The sequence below is a fragment of the Rana temporaria genome, chromosome 6, assembly GCF_905171775.1.
Source record: "Rana temporaria chromosome 6, aRanTem1.1, whole genome shotgun sequence".
NCBI lineage: Eukaryota > Metazoa > Chordata > Amphibia > Anura > Ranidae > Rana > Rana temporaria.
The window spans coordinates 220777754-220795479 of NC_053494.1; the positions used below are offsets into that span (position 1 = coordinate 220777754).

General features: G+C 54.2%; 1 protein-coding gene across 2 annotated transcripts in view; it reads right to left on the reverse strand.

Annotated features, from left to right (window-relative positions):
* MYLK (myosin light chain kinase) overlaps positions 1-17726 on the reverse strand; it is a 232149-nt gene that overhangs the window by 144822 nt on the left and 69601 nt on the right. For both annotated transcript variants that reach the window (XM_040358297.1, XM_040358296.1), the window contains exons 8-10: positions 12118-12321; positions 9803-9937; positions 4241-4393 (exon numbers count right to left, since the gene is read on the reverse strand). In XM_040358297.1, coding sequence (XP_040214231.1) covers positions 4241-4393; positions 9803-9937; positions 12118-12321 — 492 coding nt within the window. The remainder of the gene's footprint in view (positions 1-4240; positions 4394-9802; positions 9938-12117; positions 12322-17726) is intronic.

A 17726-nucleotide genomic window follows, 5' to 3' on the forward strand; every position in this document is an offset into this window, starting at 1 on the left:
CCTCAGTTTAGGGCGATACGTATTCTTCTACATTTTTTTGGTAAAAAAAAAAAAATCGCAATAAGCGTCTATTGATTGGTTTGCACAAAAGTTATTGGCCCAGATTCACAAAGCACTTACGCCGACGTATAACAAGTTACGCCGACGTAAGTGCAAATGTGCGCCGGCGTATATGTGTGCGCCAGACCCACAAAACAGATATGCGCCTAAAACCAGGTTACACCCCGCCGACATAGCTTGCTTACGCCGGCGTAGGGTGGGCGCATGGTGCCGCTCCCATTGATTAGCCATATAAAACGTGCAAATAAGGGAAATACGGCGATTCAAAAACCTGCGTGCGTCCGACACAGGCTAAGCGAGGTACGCGTAAGTTGTACGTCCAGCGTAGAGTTATTCTCCATAAAGGAGGTGCAACCCGGCAGCAGACATGCTCAGGTCTGCGCCAGGGAACACAAGCCAGCGTATTTTACGTTGGACGTGTGTGTGGCTGGGCGTAGGTTACGTTCACACCGTACACAGTGATCCGGCGTAGTTTAGGCAGTTATTCCGACGTGGTTGTGAGCAGGCGCAGGGGGATGCGTCCACGTCACGGCACATGCGCAGTTCGTGATACGTATCTGTCTGGCACTCGGCCCATCATTTGCATGGGGTCACGCCTCATTTGCATGGGTCACGCCCACTTCCACCTACGCTGGCGTACGCCTTCGAATCAGCGTTGGGAGCACTGGCTTGCTGAATACATTGCTTGCCTCTCTGCGCTGCGTTGGCGTAGCGTACATTGGTTACTCTACAGCTGCGTAATGTGCACCTGCTCTCTGTGAATCTGGGCCATAGCGTCTACAAAATAGATAGATTTATGGCATTTTTATTTTTTTATAGTAATGGCGGCGATCTGCGATTTTTTTTTTGTGACCGTGGCATTGCGGCGGACACATCGGACACTTTTGACACATTTTTGGGGCCATTGTCATTTTTACAGCGACCAGTGATATAAAAATGCACCGTTTACTGTGTAAATGTGACTGGCAGCGAAGGGGTTAACCACTAGGGGACCAGGAAGGGGTTAAGTGTGTCCTAGGGAGTGATTCTAACTGTGTGGGGGGGGGGGGTGGGCTACAAGTGACACGACAGCGGTCACTGCTCACGATGATGAGAGGGAGCAGATGATCAGTGGCCTGTCACTAGGCAGAACAGGGAAATGCCTTGTTTACAAATGCCTCTCCCTGTTCCGGCAAGCGGTTAAGGACCGGGGCCTATTTTTGAAGCTTGTTGTTTACAAGTTAAAATCATTTTTTATTTTTTTGCTAGAAAATGACTTTGAACCCCCAAACATAATGGGCCAGATTCTCAGAGGAGATACGACGGCGTATCTCCAGATACGCCGTCGTATCTCTGCGTCCGGTCGGTCGTACCTATGCGCCTGATTCTTAGAATCAGTTACGCATAGATATCTATTAGATCCGACAGGCGTAAGTCTCTTACGCCATCGGATCGTAACTGCATAATTATGCTGGCCGCTAGGGGCGTGTACGCCGATTTACGCATCGAAATATGTAAATCAGCTAGATACGCCAATTCACGAACGTACGCGCGGCCGACGCAGTACAGTTACGCCGTTTACGTTAGGCTTTTCCCGGCGTATAGTTACCCCTGCTATATGGTGGCGTAAGTGCGGCGTACCAATGTTAAGTATGGCCGTCGTTCCCGTGTCGAAATTTGAAAAAGTTACGTCGTTTGCGTAAGTCGTCCGTGAATGGGGCTGGACGTCATTTACGTTCACGTCGAAACCCTACGACGTCCTTGCGGCGTACTTTGGAGCAATGCACACTGGGAAATTCCACGGACGGCGCTTGCGCCTTTCTGGAAAAAAACGTCAATCACGTCGGGTCAAGCCTGATTTACATAACACACGCCCACCTCTTCACAATTTGAATCAGGCGGGCTTACGCCGGCCGATTTACGCTATGCTGCCGCAACTTTTTTTTTGAGAATACGGCACTTGCCTGTAAAAGTTGCGGAGGCGTAACGTAAATAGGATACGTTACGCCCGCACAAAGTTACGCCATTCTACGTGAATCTACCCCTATATATTTTTTTTTCTAACACCCTAGAGAATAAAATGGCTGTCACCTCAATACTTTCTGTCGCACCGTATTTGCGCAGCGGTCTTACAAGCGCACTTTTTGAGGTAAAAAAAATACACTTTTTTGAAAAACAAAAATAAGATGCAATGTACCGTATTTATCGCGGTATAACGCGCTCCCGCGTATACCGCGCACCCCTAAAGTTGCCCCGAATCCTGTGGAAAAAAAGTTTTTTTTGTACTTACAGTTTTGGTGTCTTGCACGGCGTCCATCGGCGGCCTCGTCGGGTCCGGCGTCCGTCTGCGGCTTCGGGTGTCCTCTTCGTCGGGTCCGGCGTCCGTCTGCGGCTTCGGGTGTCCTCTTCGTCGGGTCCGACGTCCTTCTGTGGCTTCGGGTGTCCTCTTCGTCGGGTCCGGCGTCCGTCTGCGGTGTCCTCGCGTCCTCCCCGCTCATTTCCCGCGCCGAGTTTGAATACTGCGCCGACATATACAGAGCGCAGTACACTCGTGTATTGTCGGCAATGCTCGGCAACTCTCGCGCTGACGTCCTGTACGTCCAGGACGTGAGCGCGAGAGGAGCCGAGACTGCCTGACTATACCCGAGTGTACTGCGCTCTGTATATGTCGGCGCAGTATTCAAAACTTGGCGCGGGAAAGCAGGCATCGGAGTATACCGCGCACCCACGATTTTGCCCTGATTTTCAGGGCAAAAAGGTGCGCGGTATACGCCGATAAATACGGTAATTCCGCACGGCAAGGCTCATCACCCACCAGATTTTATGGATTCATGTTCAGTATTATTATCATTTATCATCTTCATCTCTTTTTCCCTGAAGAAGTCGGAGGATTTCCTCTGAAACGCGTTGGCTGCTTTTTTCCTGTCAATGAATTCTGAATGATCTGAAAATGATGCCATCGATAAAAAACCCAGAGCCCCGCCCACACCGCCACTTAACACCTTCCTGCCCGGCCTATAGTAGAATGACGGTCAGGCGGGGAGATCCATTGTTCTGATTGGAGGTCAAATTACGTCCTTCAGAACAAGCCGCTCGTGCCGCCCCCGGGGCGCGTGCAGCACGGTGATTGGTGGTGCGGTGTGTCACCCGGATCACGGTAAAGAACCAATGACAGACTCTTTACCACGTAATCAGCTGTAACCAATCACAGCTGATCACAGTGTTAATGGGAAGTGCCGGTTATCGGCATGACATGACGGGGGGGGGGGGGGTCTGTGCTGATAAACAGCCCCATCAGCGATGCCTGCCAGTGCCCAGTGATGCCAATCAGTGCCCATCAGTTCTGTATTTCAGTGCCCATCAGTGATGGCTGTCAGTGCCTCCTTATCAGTGATGCCTATCAGTGCACATAAAGGCTACCCAACAGTGCCTTCAGTGCTGCCTATCAGTGCCCATCAGTGCCAACTATCAGTGTCCATAAAGGTTTCTCATCAGTGATGCCTCTCAGTGCCCATCAGAGCCATCTATTAATGGCCAGTGCCGCCTATCAGTGCCCATCTTTGCCTATAAAGACTTCCCATCAGTGCCACCTATTAGTGCCATCTATTAATGCCCATCAGTGCCGCCTATCAGTGCCCATCAGTGCCATCTATTAGTACCCATCAGTGCTGCCTATCAGTGCCCATCAGTACCCATAAAGGCTGCCCATCAGTACCCATAAAGGCTGCCCATCAGTGCTGCATATCAGTGCTGCACTTCAGTGCCTCCTCATAAGTGCCCTTCAGTGCCTCATCAGTGTCCTTCAGTGCCTCCTCATCAGTGCCTACTCATCAGTGCCACCTATCAGTGCCTATAAAGGCTGGCCGTCAGTCCTGCCCATCAGTACCCATAAAGGCTGCCCATCAGTGCCACCTATCAGTGCCCAGTGCCTATAAAGGCTGCCCATCGGAGCCATATATGAATGCCCATCAGTGCCTCCTATCAGTGTCCTTCAGTGAAGGAGAAGAATTACCTATTGATGAAATGTATGTCCAATGTATACAGTGTTGTATGACCGCGCAATTGTCATTCGAGGTGTGACAGCCCTGAAAGCTGAACATTGGCCTGGGCAGGAAGGGGGTGGCAGAGCCCGCATTGAAGGGGTTAAAGTGTTTTTCCATGTAAAGTAACAGAAATGCCAAACCAGAACGCGGCTGCTCACCAGATACGGTCACCGTGGTGCTGCAGGAGGCGGATCCCGCGCTGTTCTGTGCTCGGCAGGTGTACACCCCCTCGTCCTCCGGCAGGGCGTCCTGTACAGTCAGCCGTGCCGTCCCGCCCTCGTAGGTGGTATGTGCGTATTGGATGGGCCGATCTGCGGGGGGAGGAGAGAGATCACAAAACGGTTATTTTTTCTTATTATTGGCAAAATGTAACAAGATAACAATTAAATCTCGAAATCTCCATCTAACCTTCCTGTCCCGCCTTCCTGTCCCGCCTTCCTGTCCCGCCTTCCCGTCCCACCTTCATATCTGACCTTCCCGTCTCACCTTCCCGTACCGTCTTCCCGTCCCACCTTCATATCTCACCTTCCCATTCCACCTTCATAGCTGACCTTCCCGTCCCGCCTGCCCGTCCCGCCTTCATATCTGACCTTCCCGTCCTGTCTCACCTTCATATCTCACCTTCCCGTCCCGCATTCCCGTACCGCCTTCCCGTCCCGCCTTCATATCTGACCTTCCCGTCCCGCCTTTCCTTACCGCCTTCCCGTAACGCCTTCCCGTCACAACTTCATATCTCACCTTCCCGTCCCACCTTCCTGTCCCGCCTGCCCGTCCCGCCTTCCCGTCCCACCTTCCCGTCCCACCTTCATATCTCACCTTCCCATTCCACCTTCATAGCTGACCTTCCCGTCTCACCTTCCTGTCCCGCCTGCCCGTCCCGCCTTCCCGTCCCACCTTCCCGTCCCACCTTCATATCTGACCTTCCCGTCCTGTCTCACCTTCATATCTCACCTTCCCAACTCGCCTTCCCGTACTGCCTTCCCGTCCCACCTTCATATCTCCACCTTCCCGTCCCACCTTCCCGTACGTCTTCCCGTCCCACCTTCATATCTCACCTTCCCGTCCCGCCTTCCCGTACCGTCTTCCCGTCCCACCTTCATATCTCACCTTCCCGTCCCGCCTTCCAGTCCCACCTTCATATCTCACCTTCCCGTCCCGCCTTCCCGTACCGTCTTCCCGTCCCACCTTCATATCTCACCTTCCCGTCCCGCCTTCCTGTCCCACCTTCATATCTCACCTTCCCGTCACATTTTCATATCTGACCTTTTCGTCTCACCTTCCCATCCCAACTTCACGTACCGCCTTCCCGTCCCGTCTTCATATCTCACCTTCCCGTCACATTTTCATATCTGACCTTTTCGTCTCACCTTCCCATCCCAACTTCATATCTGACCTTCCCGTCTCACCTTCCCGTACCGTCTTCCCGTCCCACCTTCATATCTGACCTTCCCGTCCTGTCTCACCTTCATATCTCACCTTCCCGTCCCACCTTCCCGTACCGTCTTCCCGTCCCACCTTCATATCTCACCTTCCCATTCCACCTTCATAGCTGACCTTCCCGTCTCACCTTCCTGTCCCGCCTGCCCGTCCCGCCTTCCCGTCCCACCTTCCCGTCCCACCTTCATATCTGACCTTCCCGTCCTGTCTCACCTTCATATCTCACCTTCCCAACTCGCCTTCCCGTACTGCCTTCCCGTCCCACCTTCATATCTCACCTTCCGTCCCACCTTCCCGTACCGTCTTCCCGTCCCACCTTCATATCTCACCTTCCCGTCCCGCCTTCCGTACCGTCTTCCCGTCCCACCTTCATATCTCACCTTCCCGTCCCGCCTTCCGTCCCACCTTCATATCTCACCTTCCCGTCCCGCCTTCCCGTACCGTCTTCCCGTCCCACCTTCATATCTCACCTTCCCGTCCGCGCCTTCCCGTCCCACCTTCATATCTCACCTTCCCGTCCCGCCTTCCCGTACCGTCTTCCCGTCCCACCTTCATAGCTCACCTTCCCGTCCCACCTTCATATCTCACCTTCCCGTACCCCTTCCCGTCCCGTCTTCATATCTCACCTTCCCGTCACATTTTCATATCTGACCTTTTCGTCTCACCTTCCCATCCCAACTTCATATCTGACCTTCCCGTCTCACCTTCCCGTACCATCTTCCCGTCCCGCCTTCCCGTCCAACTTCCCATCCCGCCTTCCCGTCCCACCTTCCCGTCTCACCTTCCCGTCCTGCCTTCATATCTGACCTTTCCGTCCCGCCTTCCCGCCCCGCCTTCCCGTCCCACCTTCATATCTCACCTTCCCGTCCCGCCTTCCCGTCCCGCCTTCATATCTGACCTTACCGTCCCACCTTCCCGCCCCGCCTTCCCGTCCCACCTTCATATCTGACCTTCCCGTCCCGCCTTCCCGTCCCGCCTTCATATCTGACCTTACCGTCCCACCTTCCCGCCCCGCCTTCCCGTCCCACCTTCATATCTGACCTTCCCGTCCCGCCTTCCCGTCCCACCTTCATATCTCACCTTCCCGTCCCGCCTTCCCGTCCCACCTTCATATCTGACCTTCCCGCCCCGCCTTCCCGTCCCCCCTTCCCGTCCCAACTTCATATCTGACCTTCCCGTCTCACCTTCCCGTACCGTCTTCCCGCCTTCCCGTCCCAACTTCATATCTGACCTTCCCGTCTCACCTTCCCGTCCCGCCTTCCCGTCCCACCTTCATATCTGACCTTCCCGTCCCAACTTCATATCTCACCTTCCCGTCCCACTTCATATCTCACCCTTCCCGTCCCAACTTCATATCTCACCTTCCCGTCCCACCTTCTTATCTCACCTTCCCGTCCCGCCTTCCTGTCTCGCCTTCCCGTCCCACCTTCCCGTCTTATATCTCACCTTCCCGTCCCACCTTCTTATCTCACCTTCCCGTCCCGCCTTTCTGTCCCGCCCTTCCCGTCCCACCTTCCCGTCCACCTTCCCGTCCCCCCTTCATATCTCACCTTCCTGTACCGTCTTCCTGTCTCGCCTTCCCGTCCCTCCTTCCCGTCTTCATATCTCACCTTCCCGTCCCACCTTCCCGTCCCGCCTTCCCGTCCCGCCTTCCCGTCCCACCTTCCCGTCCCACCTTCATATCTCACCTTCCTGTCCCTCCCTTCCCGTCCAGCTTTCCCGTCCCGCCTCCCCGTCTTACCCTCCCGTTCATCGCATTTCCTTCCACAAAATGATACATTTTCCAAATTCTTACACCTGCAACTGCGTCATTCTAACAAACGCAGAACAATAATGTCTGCAGGTGGCACCGAATGTTTATAAACGTTGGAAAACGCGACAAACACAAGCAAAGAGTCTAAAGGGGTTTCCTTGGGGATGGACAGAAGAAAATCAGGGGCCCTTTAATGGTCTTGCTTTGGGGCCCCATCATGCCTGCCAGTTAAAATTTCTTAAAAACATCATGAATTTTAAATGCAGCTAATAGAAGTACCCGACTCTGTCTTGATATGAGTCTGTGATCCCCTTCCTAGCACAAATCCTCTACCCCTCAAAATTCCCCTCCTAACGCACAACCCACCCCCCCCCCACTCCAAATTCCCACCCTTCCAGCTCAAATACCCCTTCCTAATTCTAGCACATACCCCCCACAAATGACCCCTCCTAGCGCGAGTGTCCCCCAATCTTACCACCTGCCGCCCCACAAAGTCCCCTTGTCAACACAATTTGCCTCCCACTCCTTGTGGTGGCCCCCCTCCCCCCACACCTCACATAATACCACAGTGCCCAGGGCAGCCACCACTCCTGCCCCACCCCCCCGTCCCCCCGTCCTCGTCCTGCGTACTGTCCAGTCACAGGTTGGGGGGGGGGGGGGGGACCAAGCTATTCCAAGCTATACTGATTACCTGCAGTAGAGAAAAAAATGGGCTATCCTCTGATTCTGCTGAATGGCAGAGCTGTGTAACTCTCACGGCTGGCTGGACAAACCCTTACCATGACCTACCCCATCAGGTAGGTGCACCTCACCATGACCTCCTCCATCAGGTAGGTGCACCTCACCATGACCTCCTCCATCAGGTAGGTGCACCTTACCATGACCTCCTCCATCAGGTAGGTGCACCTCACCATGACCTCCTCCATCAGGTAGGTGCACCTCACCATGACCTCCTCCACCAGGTAGGTGCACCTCACCATGACCTCCTCTACCAGGTAGGTGCACCTCACCATGACCTCCTCCACCAGGTAGGTGCACCTCACCATGACCTCCTCCATCTCGCCTAGAGAGAAAGATCCAATAATAAAATGTTTCCTGGAGTGAGAGCCGAGCGCTCAGATTTCCCACAAACCTCGCAATTCATCAGAGAAAATTATCATCATAAATACAATAAAATAATTCTGTCCAATCCGGGACTTTGCATGGTGACAGCGCCCCCTTGTGGTGGACGGCGGCAGTGCAGACAGCGATCTACAGAGGGGAATCACACCGGCAGTCAACGAATCGCCGATCGTCCGATCCGCACAATGCCGGGGGACGGGGGGGGGTATGACGTCCATCGATCAATCAGTTCAGAGGTTTCCAAACTGTTCAGTTATCTTTGTATACAGCGATCTCTCCGTATACAGCGGTCTTTCCATACAGCGATCTCTCCGTATACAGCGGTCTCTCCGTATAGATCGATCTCTCCGTATACAGCGGTCTCTCCGTATACAGCGATCTTTCCATACAGCGATCTCTCCGTATACAGCGGTCTCTCCGTATAGATCGATCTCTCCGTATACAGCGGTCTCTCCGTATACAGCGGTCTCTCCGTATACAGCGCTCTCTCCGTATGCAGCGGTCTCTCCGTATACAGCGCTCTCTCCGTATGCAGCGGTCTCTCCGTATACAGCGCTCTCTCCGTATGCAGCGGTCTCTTCGTATACAGTGATCTCTTCATATACAGCGATCTCTCCGTATACAGCGATCTCTCCGTATACAGCAGTCTCTCCGTATGCAGCGGTCTCTCCGTATACAGCGGTCTCTCCGTATACAGCGGTCTCTTCGTATACAGTGATCTCTTCATATACAGCGGTCTCTTCATATACAGCGGCCTCTCCGTATACAGCGATCTCTCCGTATACAGCGATCTCTCCGTATACAGCGCTCTCTCCGTATACATCGGTCTCTCCGTATACAGCGGTCTCTTCATATACATCGGTCTCTCCGTATACAGCGATCTCTTTGTATACAGCGGTCTCTTCATATACAGCGGTCTCTTCATATACATCGGTCTCTCCGTATACAGCGATCTCTTCGTATACAGCGATCTCTCCGTATACATCGGTCTCTCCGTATACAGCGGTCTCTTCATATACATCGGTCTCTCCGTATACAGCGATCTCTTTGTATACAGCGGTCTCTTCATATACAGCGGTCTCTTCATATACATCGGTCTCTCCGTATACAGCGATCTCTTCGTATACAGCGATCTCTCCGTATACAGCGCTCTCTCCATATACATCGGTCTCTCCGTATACAGCGATCTCTTTGTATACAGCGGTCTCTTCATATACAGCGGTCTCTCCATTAATAATACATAAATAAATAATATTTAACCTAAAAAAAAAACTGAACTACTGCGTTACATAATCCTGACCCCTTCACCCAGGTAATATAATATTAATATTGAGCAAAAGCTCAAAGTATCTACAAGAGAAGGTGGTTGGATCTCGATGCCTTATATATGAGCCAATCCCGGTCTTACCGTTCAGCAGCCATGTGATGTCAGGGCGCGGCTCCCCCCGCACAGTGCAGCTCAGAGCGAAGTCCTGGCCCTCCATCACTGCGCAGCCCTGCAGAACCTGCTCAAAGCGGGGGGCAAACTGCTCCGGCTGGGACCCTGAATGGTAAAAAAAGGGGTGTAAATTCTTCAGTACATCAAAGAAACGGCCATTATGATCACCTTCCTTCCCGGAGCCCCTCCCCCGCTGTACGATGCAACTAAACCTGAGCATCACCTCCCACCCAACATGATCATCCGGGACCCTTCTGTCCCAACACCCGGACAGACCCCACCCTTCTGTCCCAACACCCGGAAAGATCCCACCCTTCTGTCCCAACACCCGGACAGACCCCATGTGTGTGCACTTAGGAGTTCTTCCTTTCCTGTCTACACACCTGAACACCTCGACCATCTCATCTACACAGCGAAGGACCTCCCAATGCAATCCGCATTATGGACGTCCGGGTACAACCCATACTCACATACCATACCAAACTATAGCCCCTCATCCATCTGGTCTACACGCCCAGGTAGCAACCATCTTCACATATCTGGGTACCACCCCTACACACCTGGACACCTACCCTTACATCTACACACCTGGACACCTACACACCTGGACACCTACCCTTATATGTACACACCTGGACACCTACCCTTATATGTACACACCTGGACACCTACCCTTATATGTACACACCTGGACACCTACCCTTATATCTACACACCTGGACACCTACCCTTATATCTACACACCTGGACACCTACCCTTACATCTACACACCTGGACACCTACCCTTACATCTACACACCTGGACACCTACCCTTACATCTACACACCTGGACACCTACCCTTACATCTACACACCTTGACACCTACCCTTACGTCTACACACCTGGACACCTACCCTTACGTCTACACACCTGGACACCTACCCTTACGTCTACACACCTGGACACCTACCCTTACATCTACACACCTGGACACCTACCCTTACGTCTACACACCTGGACACCTACCCTTACGTCTACACACCTGGACACCTACCCTTACGTCTACACACCTGGACACCTACCCTTACATCTACACACCTGGACACCTACCCTTACGTCTACACACCTGGACACCTACCTTTACGTCTATACACCTGGACACCTACCCTTACGTCTACACACCTGGACACCTACCCTTACGTCTACACACCTGGACACCTACCCTTACGTCTACACACCTGGACACCTACCCTTACGTCTACACACCTGGACACCTACCCTTACGTCTACACACCTGAACACCTACCCTTACGACTACACACCTGGGTTACTACCCTTACATCAATACACCTGGACACCTACCCCTATGTCTACACACCTGGACACCTACCTTTACGTCTTCACACCCTGACATCTACCTTTACGTCTACACACCTGGACACCTACCCTTACGTCTACACACCTGGACACCTACCCTTACGTCTACACACCTGGACACCTACCCTTACATCTACACACCTGGACACCTACCCTTACATCTACACACCTGGACACCTACCCTTACGTCTACACACCTGGACACCTACCTTTACGTCTATACACCTGGACACCTACCCTTACATCTACACACCTGGACACCTACCCTTACGTCTACACACCTGGACACCTACCCTTACGTCTACACACCTGAACACCTACCCTTACGACTACACACCTGGGTTACTACCCTTACATCAATACACCTGGACACCTACCCCTATGTCTACACACCTGGACACCTACCTTTACGTCTTCACACCCTGACATCTACCTTTACGTCTACACACCTGGACACCTACCTTTACATCTACACACCTGGACACCTACCTTTATGTCTAAATATCTGGACACCTAACCTTACGTCTACACACCTGAATACATACCCTTACGCCTACACACCTGGACACAAACTCCTTAAGTCTTCACACCTAGACACCTACCCTTATGTCTACACACCTGGACACCTACCCTTATGTCTACACACCTGGACACCTACCCTTATGTCTACACACCTGATCACCTCCCCCTCTTATCAACACACCTAACAAACTCCCCCACCTGTCATATCTGGACAGCGACCAATCTAGCATCAACACTTAAGCACCTCCCACTGTACATACCTGAGTCCCCCTTCCCTCTACACATCTGACCATCTCATTTCCGCGTTCCCTCCTGCAGTCCTCATCCCTACATGGTCTCTTCCAGACACAGGCCCCTCCCCAGTCACCCCGGATGCTCCCACCTGCCCCCTCCAGAACACTTACTTTTCACTGTCAGGGTCCAGCTACAAGCCTGGTGACCCTTGTGGTTGGATATCTCACAGCTGTAGGTCCCTCCGTCCCCGGGCTGAACTTTCCTCAGATTTAAGGAGTGGATCCGACTCCCTCTCCGCACCTCCACTCCTTCCTTCTCCTCCACCCGGGAGCCTTCTTTATACCACTCAATGCAAGGCTTGGGTTCTCCTGACACTGGGAGAGAAGAGCGGAAAATACCGGAGAGTCATTAAACCCGATCCAGAGTGAAACGTTATTTATATAAAGCGAGGAGAGAACTCGGCACAGCCCAGAGCTTCACCAGGCTTATTAACACTTCAGGGGCATGAAATGCCCACATAGGGAGAGAGATGACTACCCTGACCTATAAGGAGAGAGCCGACTACCCCGACCTATAGGGAGAGAGCCGACTACCCTGACCTATAGGGAGAGAGCCGACTACCCCGACCTATAGGGAGAGAGCCAACTACCCCGACCTATAGGGAGAGAGCCAACTACCTCCATCTATAGGGAGAGAGCCGACTACCCCCACCTATAGGGAGAGAGCCGACTACCCCGACCTATAGGGAGAGAGCCGACTACCCCAACCTATAGGGAGAGAGCCGACTACCCCGACCTATAGGGAGAGAGCCGACTACCCCGACCTATAGGGAGAGAGCCAACTACCTCCACCTATAGGGAGAGAGCCGACTACCTCCACCTATAGGGAGAGAGCCGACTACCCCCACCTATAGGGAGAGAGCCGACTACCTCCACCTATAGGGAGAGAGCCGACTACCTCCACCTATAGGGAGAGAGCCGACTACCTCCACCTATAGGGAGAGAGCCGACTACCCTGACCTATAGGGAGAGAGCCGAGTACCCCCACCTATAGGGAGAGAGCCGACTACCTCCACCTATAGGGAGAGAGCCGAGTACCCCCACCTATAGGGAGAGAGCCGACTACCTCCACCTATAGGGAGAGAGCCGACTACCTCCACCTATAGGGAGAGAGCCGACTACCCCGACCTATAGGGAGAGAGCCGACTACCCTGACCTATAGGGAGAGAGCCGACTACCCCGACCTATAGGGAGAGAGCCGACTACCCCGACCTATAGGGAGAGAGCCGACTACCCCGACCTATAGGGAGAGAGCAGACTACCCTGACCTATAGGGAGAGAGCCGAGTACCCCCACCTATAGGGAGAGAGGCGACTACCTCCACCTATAGGGAGAGAGCCGAGTACCCCCACCTATAGGGAGAGAGCCGACTACCTCCACCTATAGGGAGAGAGCCGACTACCTCCACCTATAGGGAGAGAGCCGACTACCCCGACCTATAGGGAGAGAGCCGACTACCCTGACCTATAGGGAGAGAGCCGACTACCCCGACCTATAGGGAGAGAGCCGACTACCCCGACCTATAGGGAGAGAGCCAACTACCTCCATCTATAGGGAGAGAGCCGACTACCCCCACCTATAGGGAGAGAGCCGACTACCCCGACCTATAGGGAGAGAGCCGACTACCCCGACCTATAGGGAGAGAGCCAACTACCTCCATCTATAGGGAGAGAGCCGACTACCCCCACCTATAGGGAGAGAGCCGACTACCCCGACCTATAGGGAGAGAGCCGACTACCCCGACCTATAGGGAGAGAGCCAACTACCTCCACCTATAGGGAGAGAGCCGACTACCTCCACCTATAGGGAGAGAGCCGACTACCCCGACCTATAGGGAGAGAGCCGACTACCTCCACCTATAGGGAGAGAGCCGACTACCTCCACCTATAGGGAGAGAGCCGACTACCCTGACCTATAGGGAGAGAGCCGAGTACCCCCACCTATAGGGAGAGAGCCGACTACCCCGACCTATAGAGAGAGAGCCAACTACCCCGACCTATAGGGAGAGAGCCGACTACCCCGACCTATAGGGAGAGAGCCGACTACCTCCACCTATAGGGAGAGAGCCGACTACCTCCACCTATAGGGAGAGAGCCGACTACCCCGACCTATAGGGAGAGAGCCGACTACCCCGACCTATAGGGAGAGAGCCGACTACCCCGACCTATAGGGAGAGAGCCGACTACCCCGACCTATAGGGAGAGAGCCGACTACCTCCACCTATAGGGAGAGAGCCGACTACCTCCACCTATAGGGAGAGAGCCGACTACCCTGACCTATAGGGAGAGAGCCGACTACCCCGACCTATAGGGAGAGAGCCGACTACCCCGACCTATAGGGAGAGAGCCGACTACCCCGACCTATAGGGAGAGAGCCGACTACCTCCACCTATAGGGAGAGAGCCGACTACCCTGACCTATAGGGAGAGAGCCGACTACCCCGACCTATAGGGAGAGAGCCGACTACCCCGACCTATAGGGAGAGAGCCAACTACCTCCATCTATAGGGAGAGAGCCGACTACCCCCACCTATAGGGAGAGAGCCGACTACCCCGACCTATAGGAAGAGAGCCGACTACCCCGACCTATAGGGAGAGAGCCGACTACCTCCACCTATAGGGAGAGAGCCGACTACCTCCACCTATAGGGAGAGAGCCGACTACCCTGACCTATAGGGAGAGAGCCGACTACCCCGACCTATAGGGAGAGAGCCGACTACCCCGACCTATAGGGAGAGAGCCAACTACCTCCATCTATAGGGAGAGAGCCAACTACCTCCATCTATAGGGAGAGAGCCGACTACCCCCACCTATAGGGAGAGAGCCGACTACCCCGACCTATAGGGAGAGAGCCGACTACCTCCACCTATAGGGAGAGAGCCGACTACCCTGACCTATAGGGAGAGAGCCGACTACCCCGACCTATAGGGAGAGAGCCGACTACCCCGACCTATAGGGAGAGAGCCAACTACCTCCATCTATAGGGAGAGAGCCGACTACCCCCACCTATAGGGAGAGAGCCGACTACCCCGACCTATAGGGAGAGAGCCGACTACCCCCACCTATAGGGAGAGAGCCGAGTACCCCCACCTATAGGGAGAGAGCCGAGTACTCCCATCTATAGGGAGAGAGCCGAGTACCCCGACCTATAGGGAGAGAGCCGACTACCCCCACCTATAGGGAGAGAGCCGACTACACCGACCTATAGGGAGAGAGCCGACTACCCCGACCTATAGGGAGAGAGCCGACTACCCCGACCTATAGGGAGAGAGCCGACTACCCCGACCTATAGGGAGAGAGCCGACTACCCCGACCTATAGGGAGAGAGACGACTACCCTGACCTATAGGGAGAGAGCCGACTACCCCGACCTATAGGGAGAGAGCCAACTACCCCCACCTATTGGGAGAGAGCCGACTACCCCGACATATAGGGAGAGAGCCAACTACCTCCATCTATAGGGAGAGAGCCGACTACCTCCATCTATAGGGAGAGAGCCGACTACCCCCACCTATAGGGAGAGAGCCGACTACCCCCACCTATAGGGAGAGAGCCGACTACCCCGACCTATAGGGAGAGAGCCGACTACCCCGACCTATAGGGAGAGAGCCGAGTACCCCGACCTATAGGGAGAGAGCTGACTACCTCCACCTATAGGGAGAGAGCAGACTACCCCGACCTATAGGGAGAGAGCCGACTACCCCCACCTATAGGGAGAGAGCCGACTACCCCGACCTATAGTGAGAGAGCCGAGTACCCCGACCTATAGGGAGAGAGCCGACTACCCCCACCTATAGGGAGAGAGCCGACTACCCCGACCTATAGGGAGAGAGCCAACTACCCCGACCTATAGGGAGAGAGCCGACTACCCCGACCTACAGGGAGAGAGCCAACTACCTCCACCTATAGGGAGAGAGCCGACTACCTCCACCTATAGGGAGAGAGCCGACTATCCCAACCTATAGGGAGAGAGCTGACTACCTCCACCTATAGGGAGAGAGCCGACTACCTCCACCTATAGGGAGAGAGTCGACTACCCCCACCTATAGGGAGAGAGCCGACTACCCCCACCTATAGGGAGAGAGCCGACTACCCCCACCTATAGGGAGAGAGCCGACTACCCCCACCTATAGGGAGAGAGCTGACTACCTCCATCTATAGGGAGAGAGCCGACTACCCCAACCTATAGGGAGAGAGACGACTACCCCGACCTATAGGGAGAGAGCCAACTACCACCACCTATAGGGAGAGAGGCGAATACCTCCATCTATAGGGAGAGAGCCGACTACCCCAACCTATAGGGAGAGAGACGACTACCCCGACCTATAGGGAGAGAGCCAACTACCACCACCTATAGGGAGAGAGGCGAATACCTCCACCTATAGGGAGAGAGCCGACTACCCCGACCTATAGGGAGAGAGCCAACTAATTCCATCTATAGGGTGAGAGCCGACTACCCCGACCTATAGGGAGAGAGCAGACTACCTCCATCTATAGGGAGAGAGCCGACTACCCCCACCTATAGGGAGAGAGCCGACTACCCCCACCTATAGGGAGAGCGCCGACTACCCCCACCTATAGGGAGAGAGCCGACTACCCCCACCTATAGGGAGAGAGCTGACTACCTCCATCTATAGGGAGAGAGCCGACTACCCCAACCTATAGGGAGAGAGACGACTACCCCGACCTATAGGGAGAGAGCCAACTACCACCACCTATAGGGAGAGAGGCGAATACCTCCATCTATAGGGAGAGAGCCGACTACCCCAACCTATAGGGAGAGAGACGACTACCCCGACCTATAGGGAGAGAGCCAACTACCACCACCTATAGGGAGAGAGGCGAATACCTCCACCTATAGGGAGAGAGCCGACTACCCCGACCTATAGGGAGAGAGCCAACTAATTCCATCTATAGGGTGAGAGCCGACTACCCCGACCTATAGGGAGAGAGCAGACTACCTCCATCTATAGGGAGAAAGCCGACTACCCCCACCTATAGGGAGAGAGCCGACTACCCCCACCTATAGGGAGAGCGCCGACTACCCCCACCTATAGGGAGAGAGCCGACTACCCCCACCTATAGGGAGAGAGCCAACTACCCTCACCTATAGGAAGAGAGCCAACTACCCCCACCTATAGGAAGAGAGCCAACTACCCCCACCTATAGGGAGAGAGCCGACTACCTCAATCTATAGGGAGAGAGCCAACTACCCCCACCTATAGGGAGAGAGCCAACTACCTCCATCTAAAGGGAGAGAGCCAACTACCCCAACCTATAGGGAGAGAGCCAACTACCCCGACCTATAGGGAGAGAGCCAACTACCCCAACCTATAGGGAGAGAGCTGACTACCTCCACCTATAGGGAGAGAGCCGACTACCCCGACCTATAGGGAGAGAGTCGACTACCCCCACCTATAGGGAGAGAGCCGACTACCCCCACCTATAGGGAGAGAGCCGACTACCCCCACCTATAGGGAGAGAGCCGACTACCACCACCTATAGGGAGAGAGGCGAATACCTCCACCTATAGGGAGAGAGCCGACTACCCCGACCTATAGGGAGAGAGGCCGACTACCCCGACCTATAGGGAGAGAGCCGACTACCCCGACCTATAGGGAGAGAACCAACTACCACCACCTATTGGGAGAGAGACGACTACCCCGACCTATAGGGAGAGAACCGACTACCACCACCTATTGGGAGAGAGACGACTACCCCGA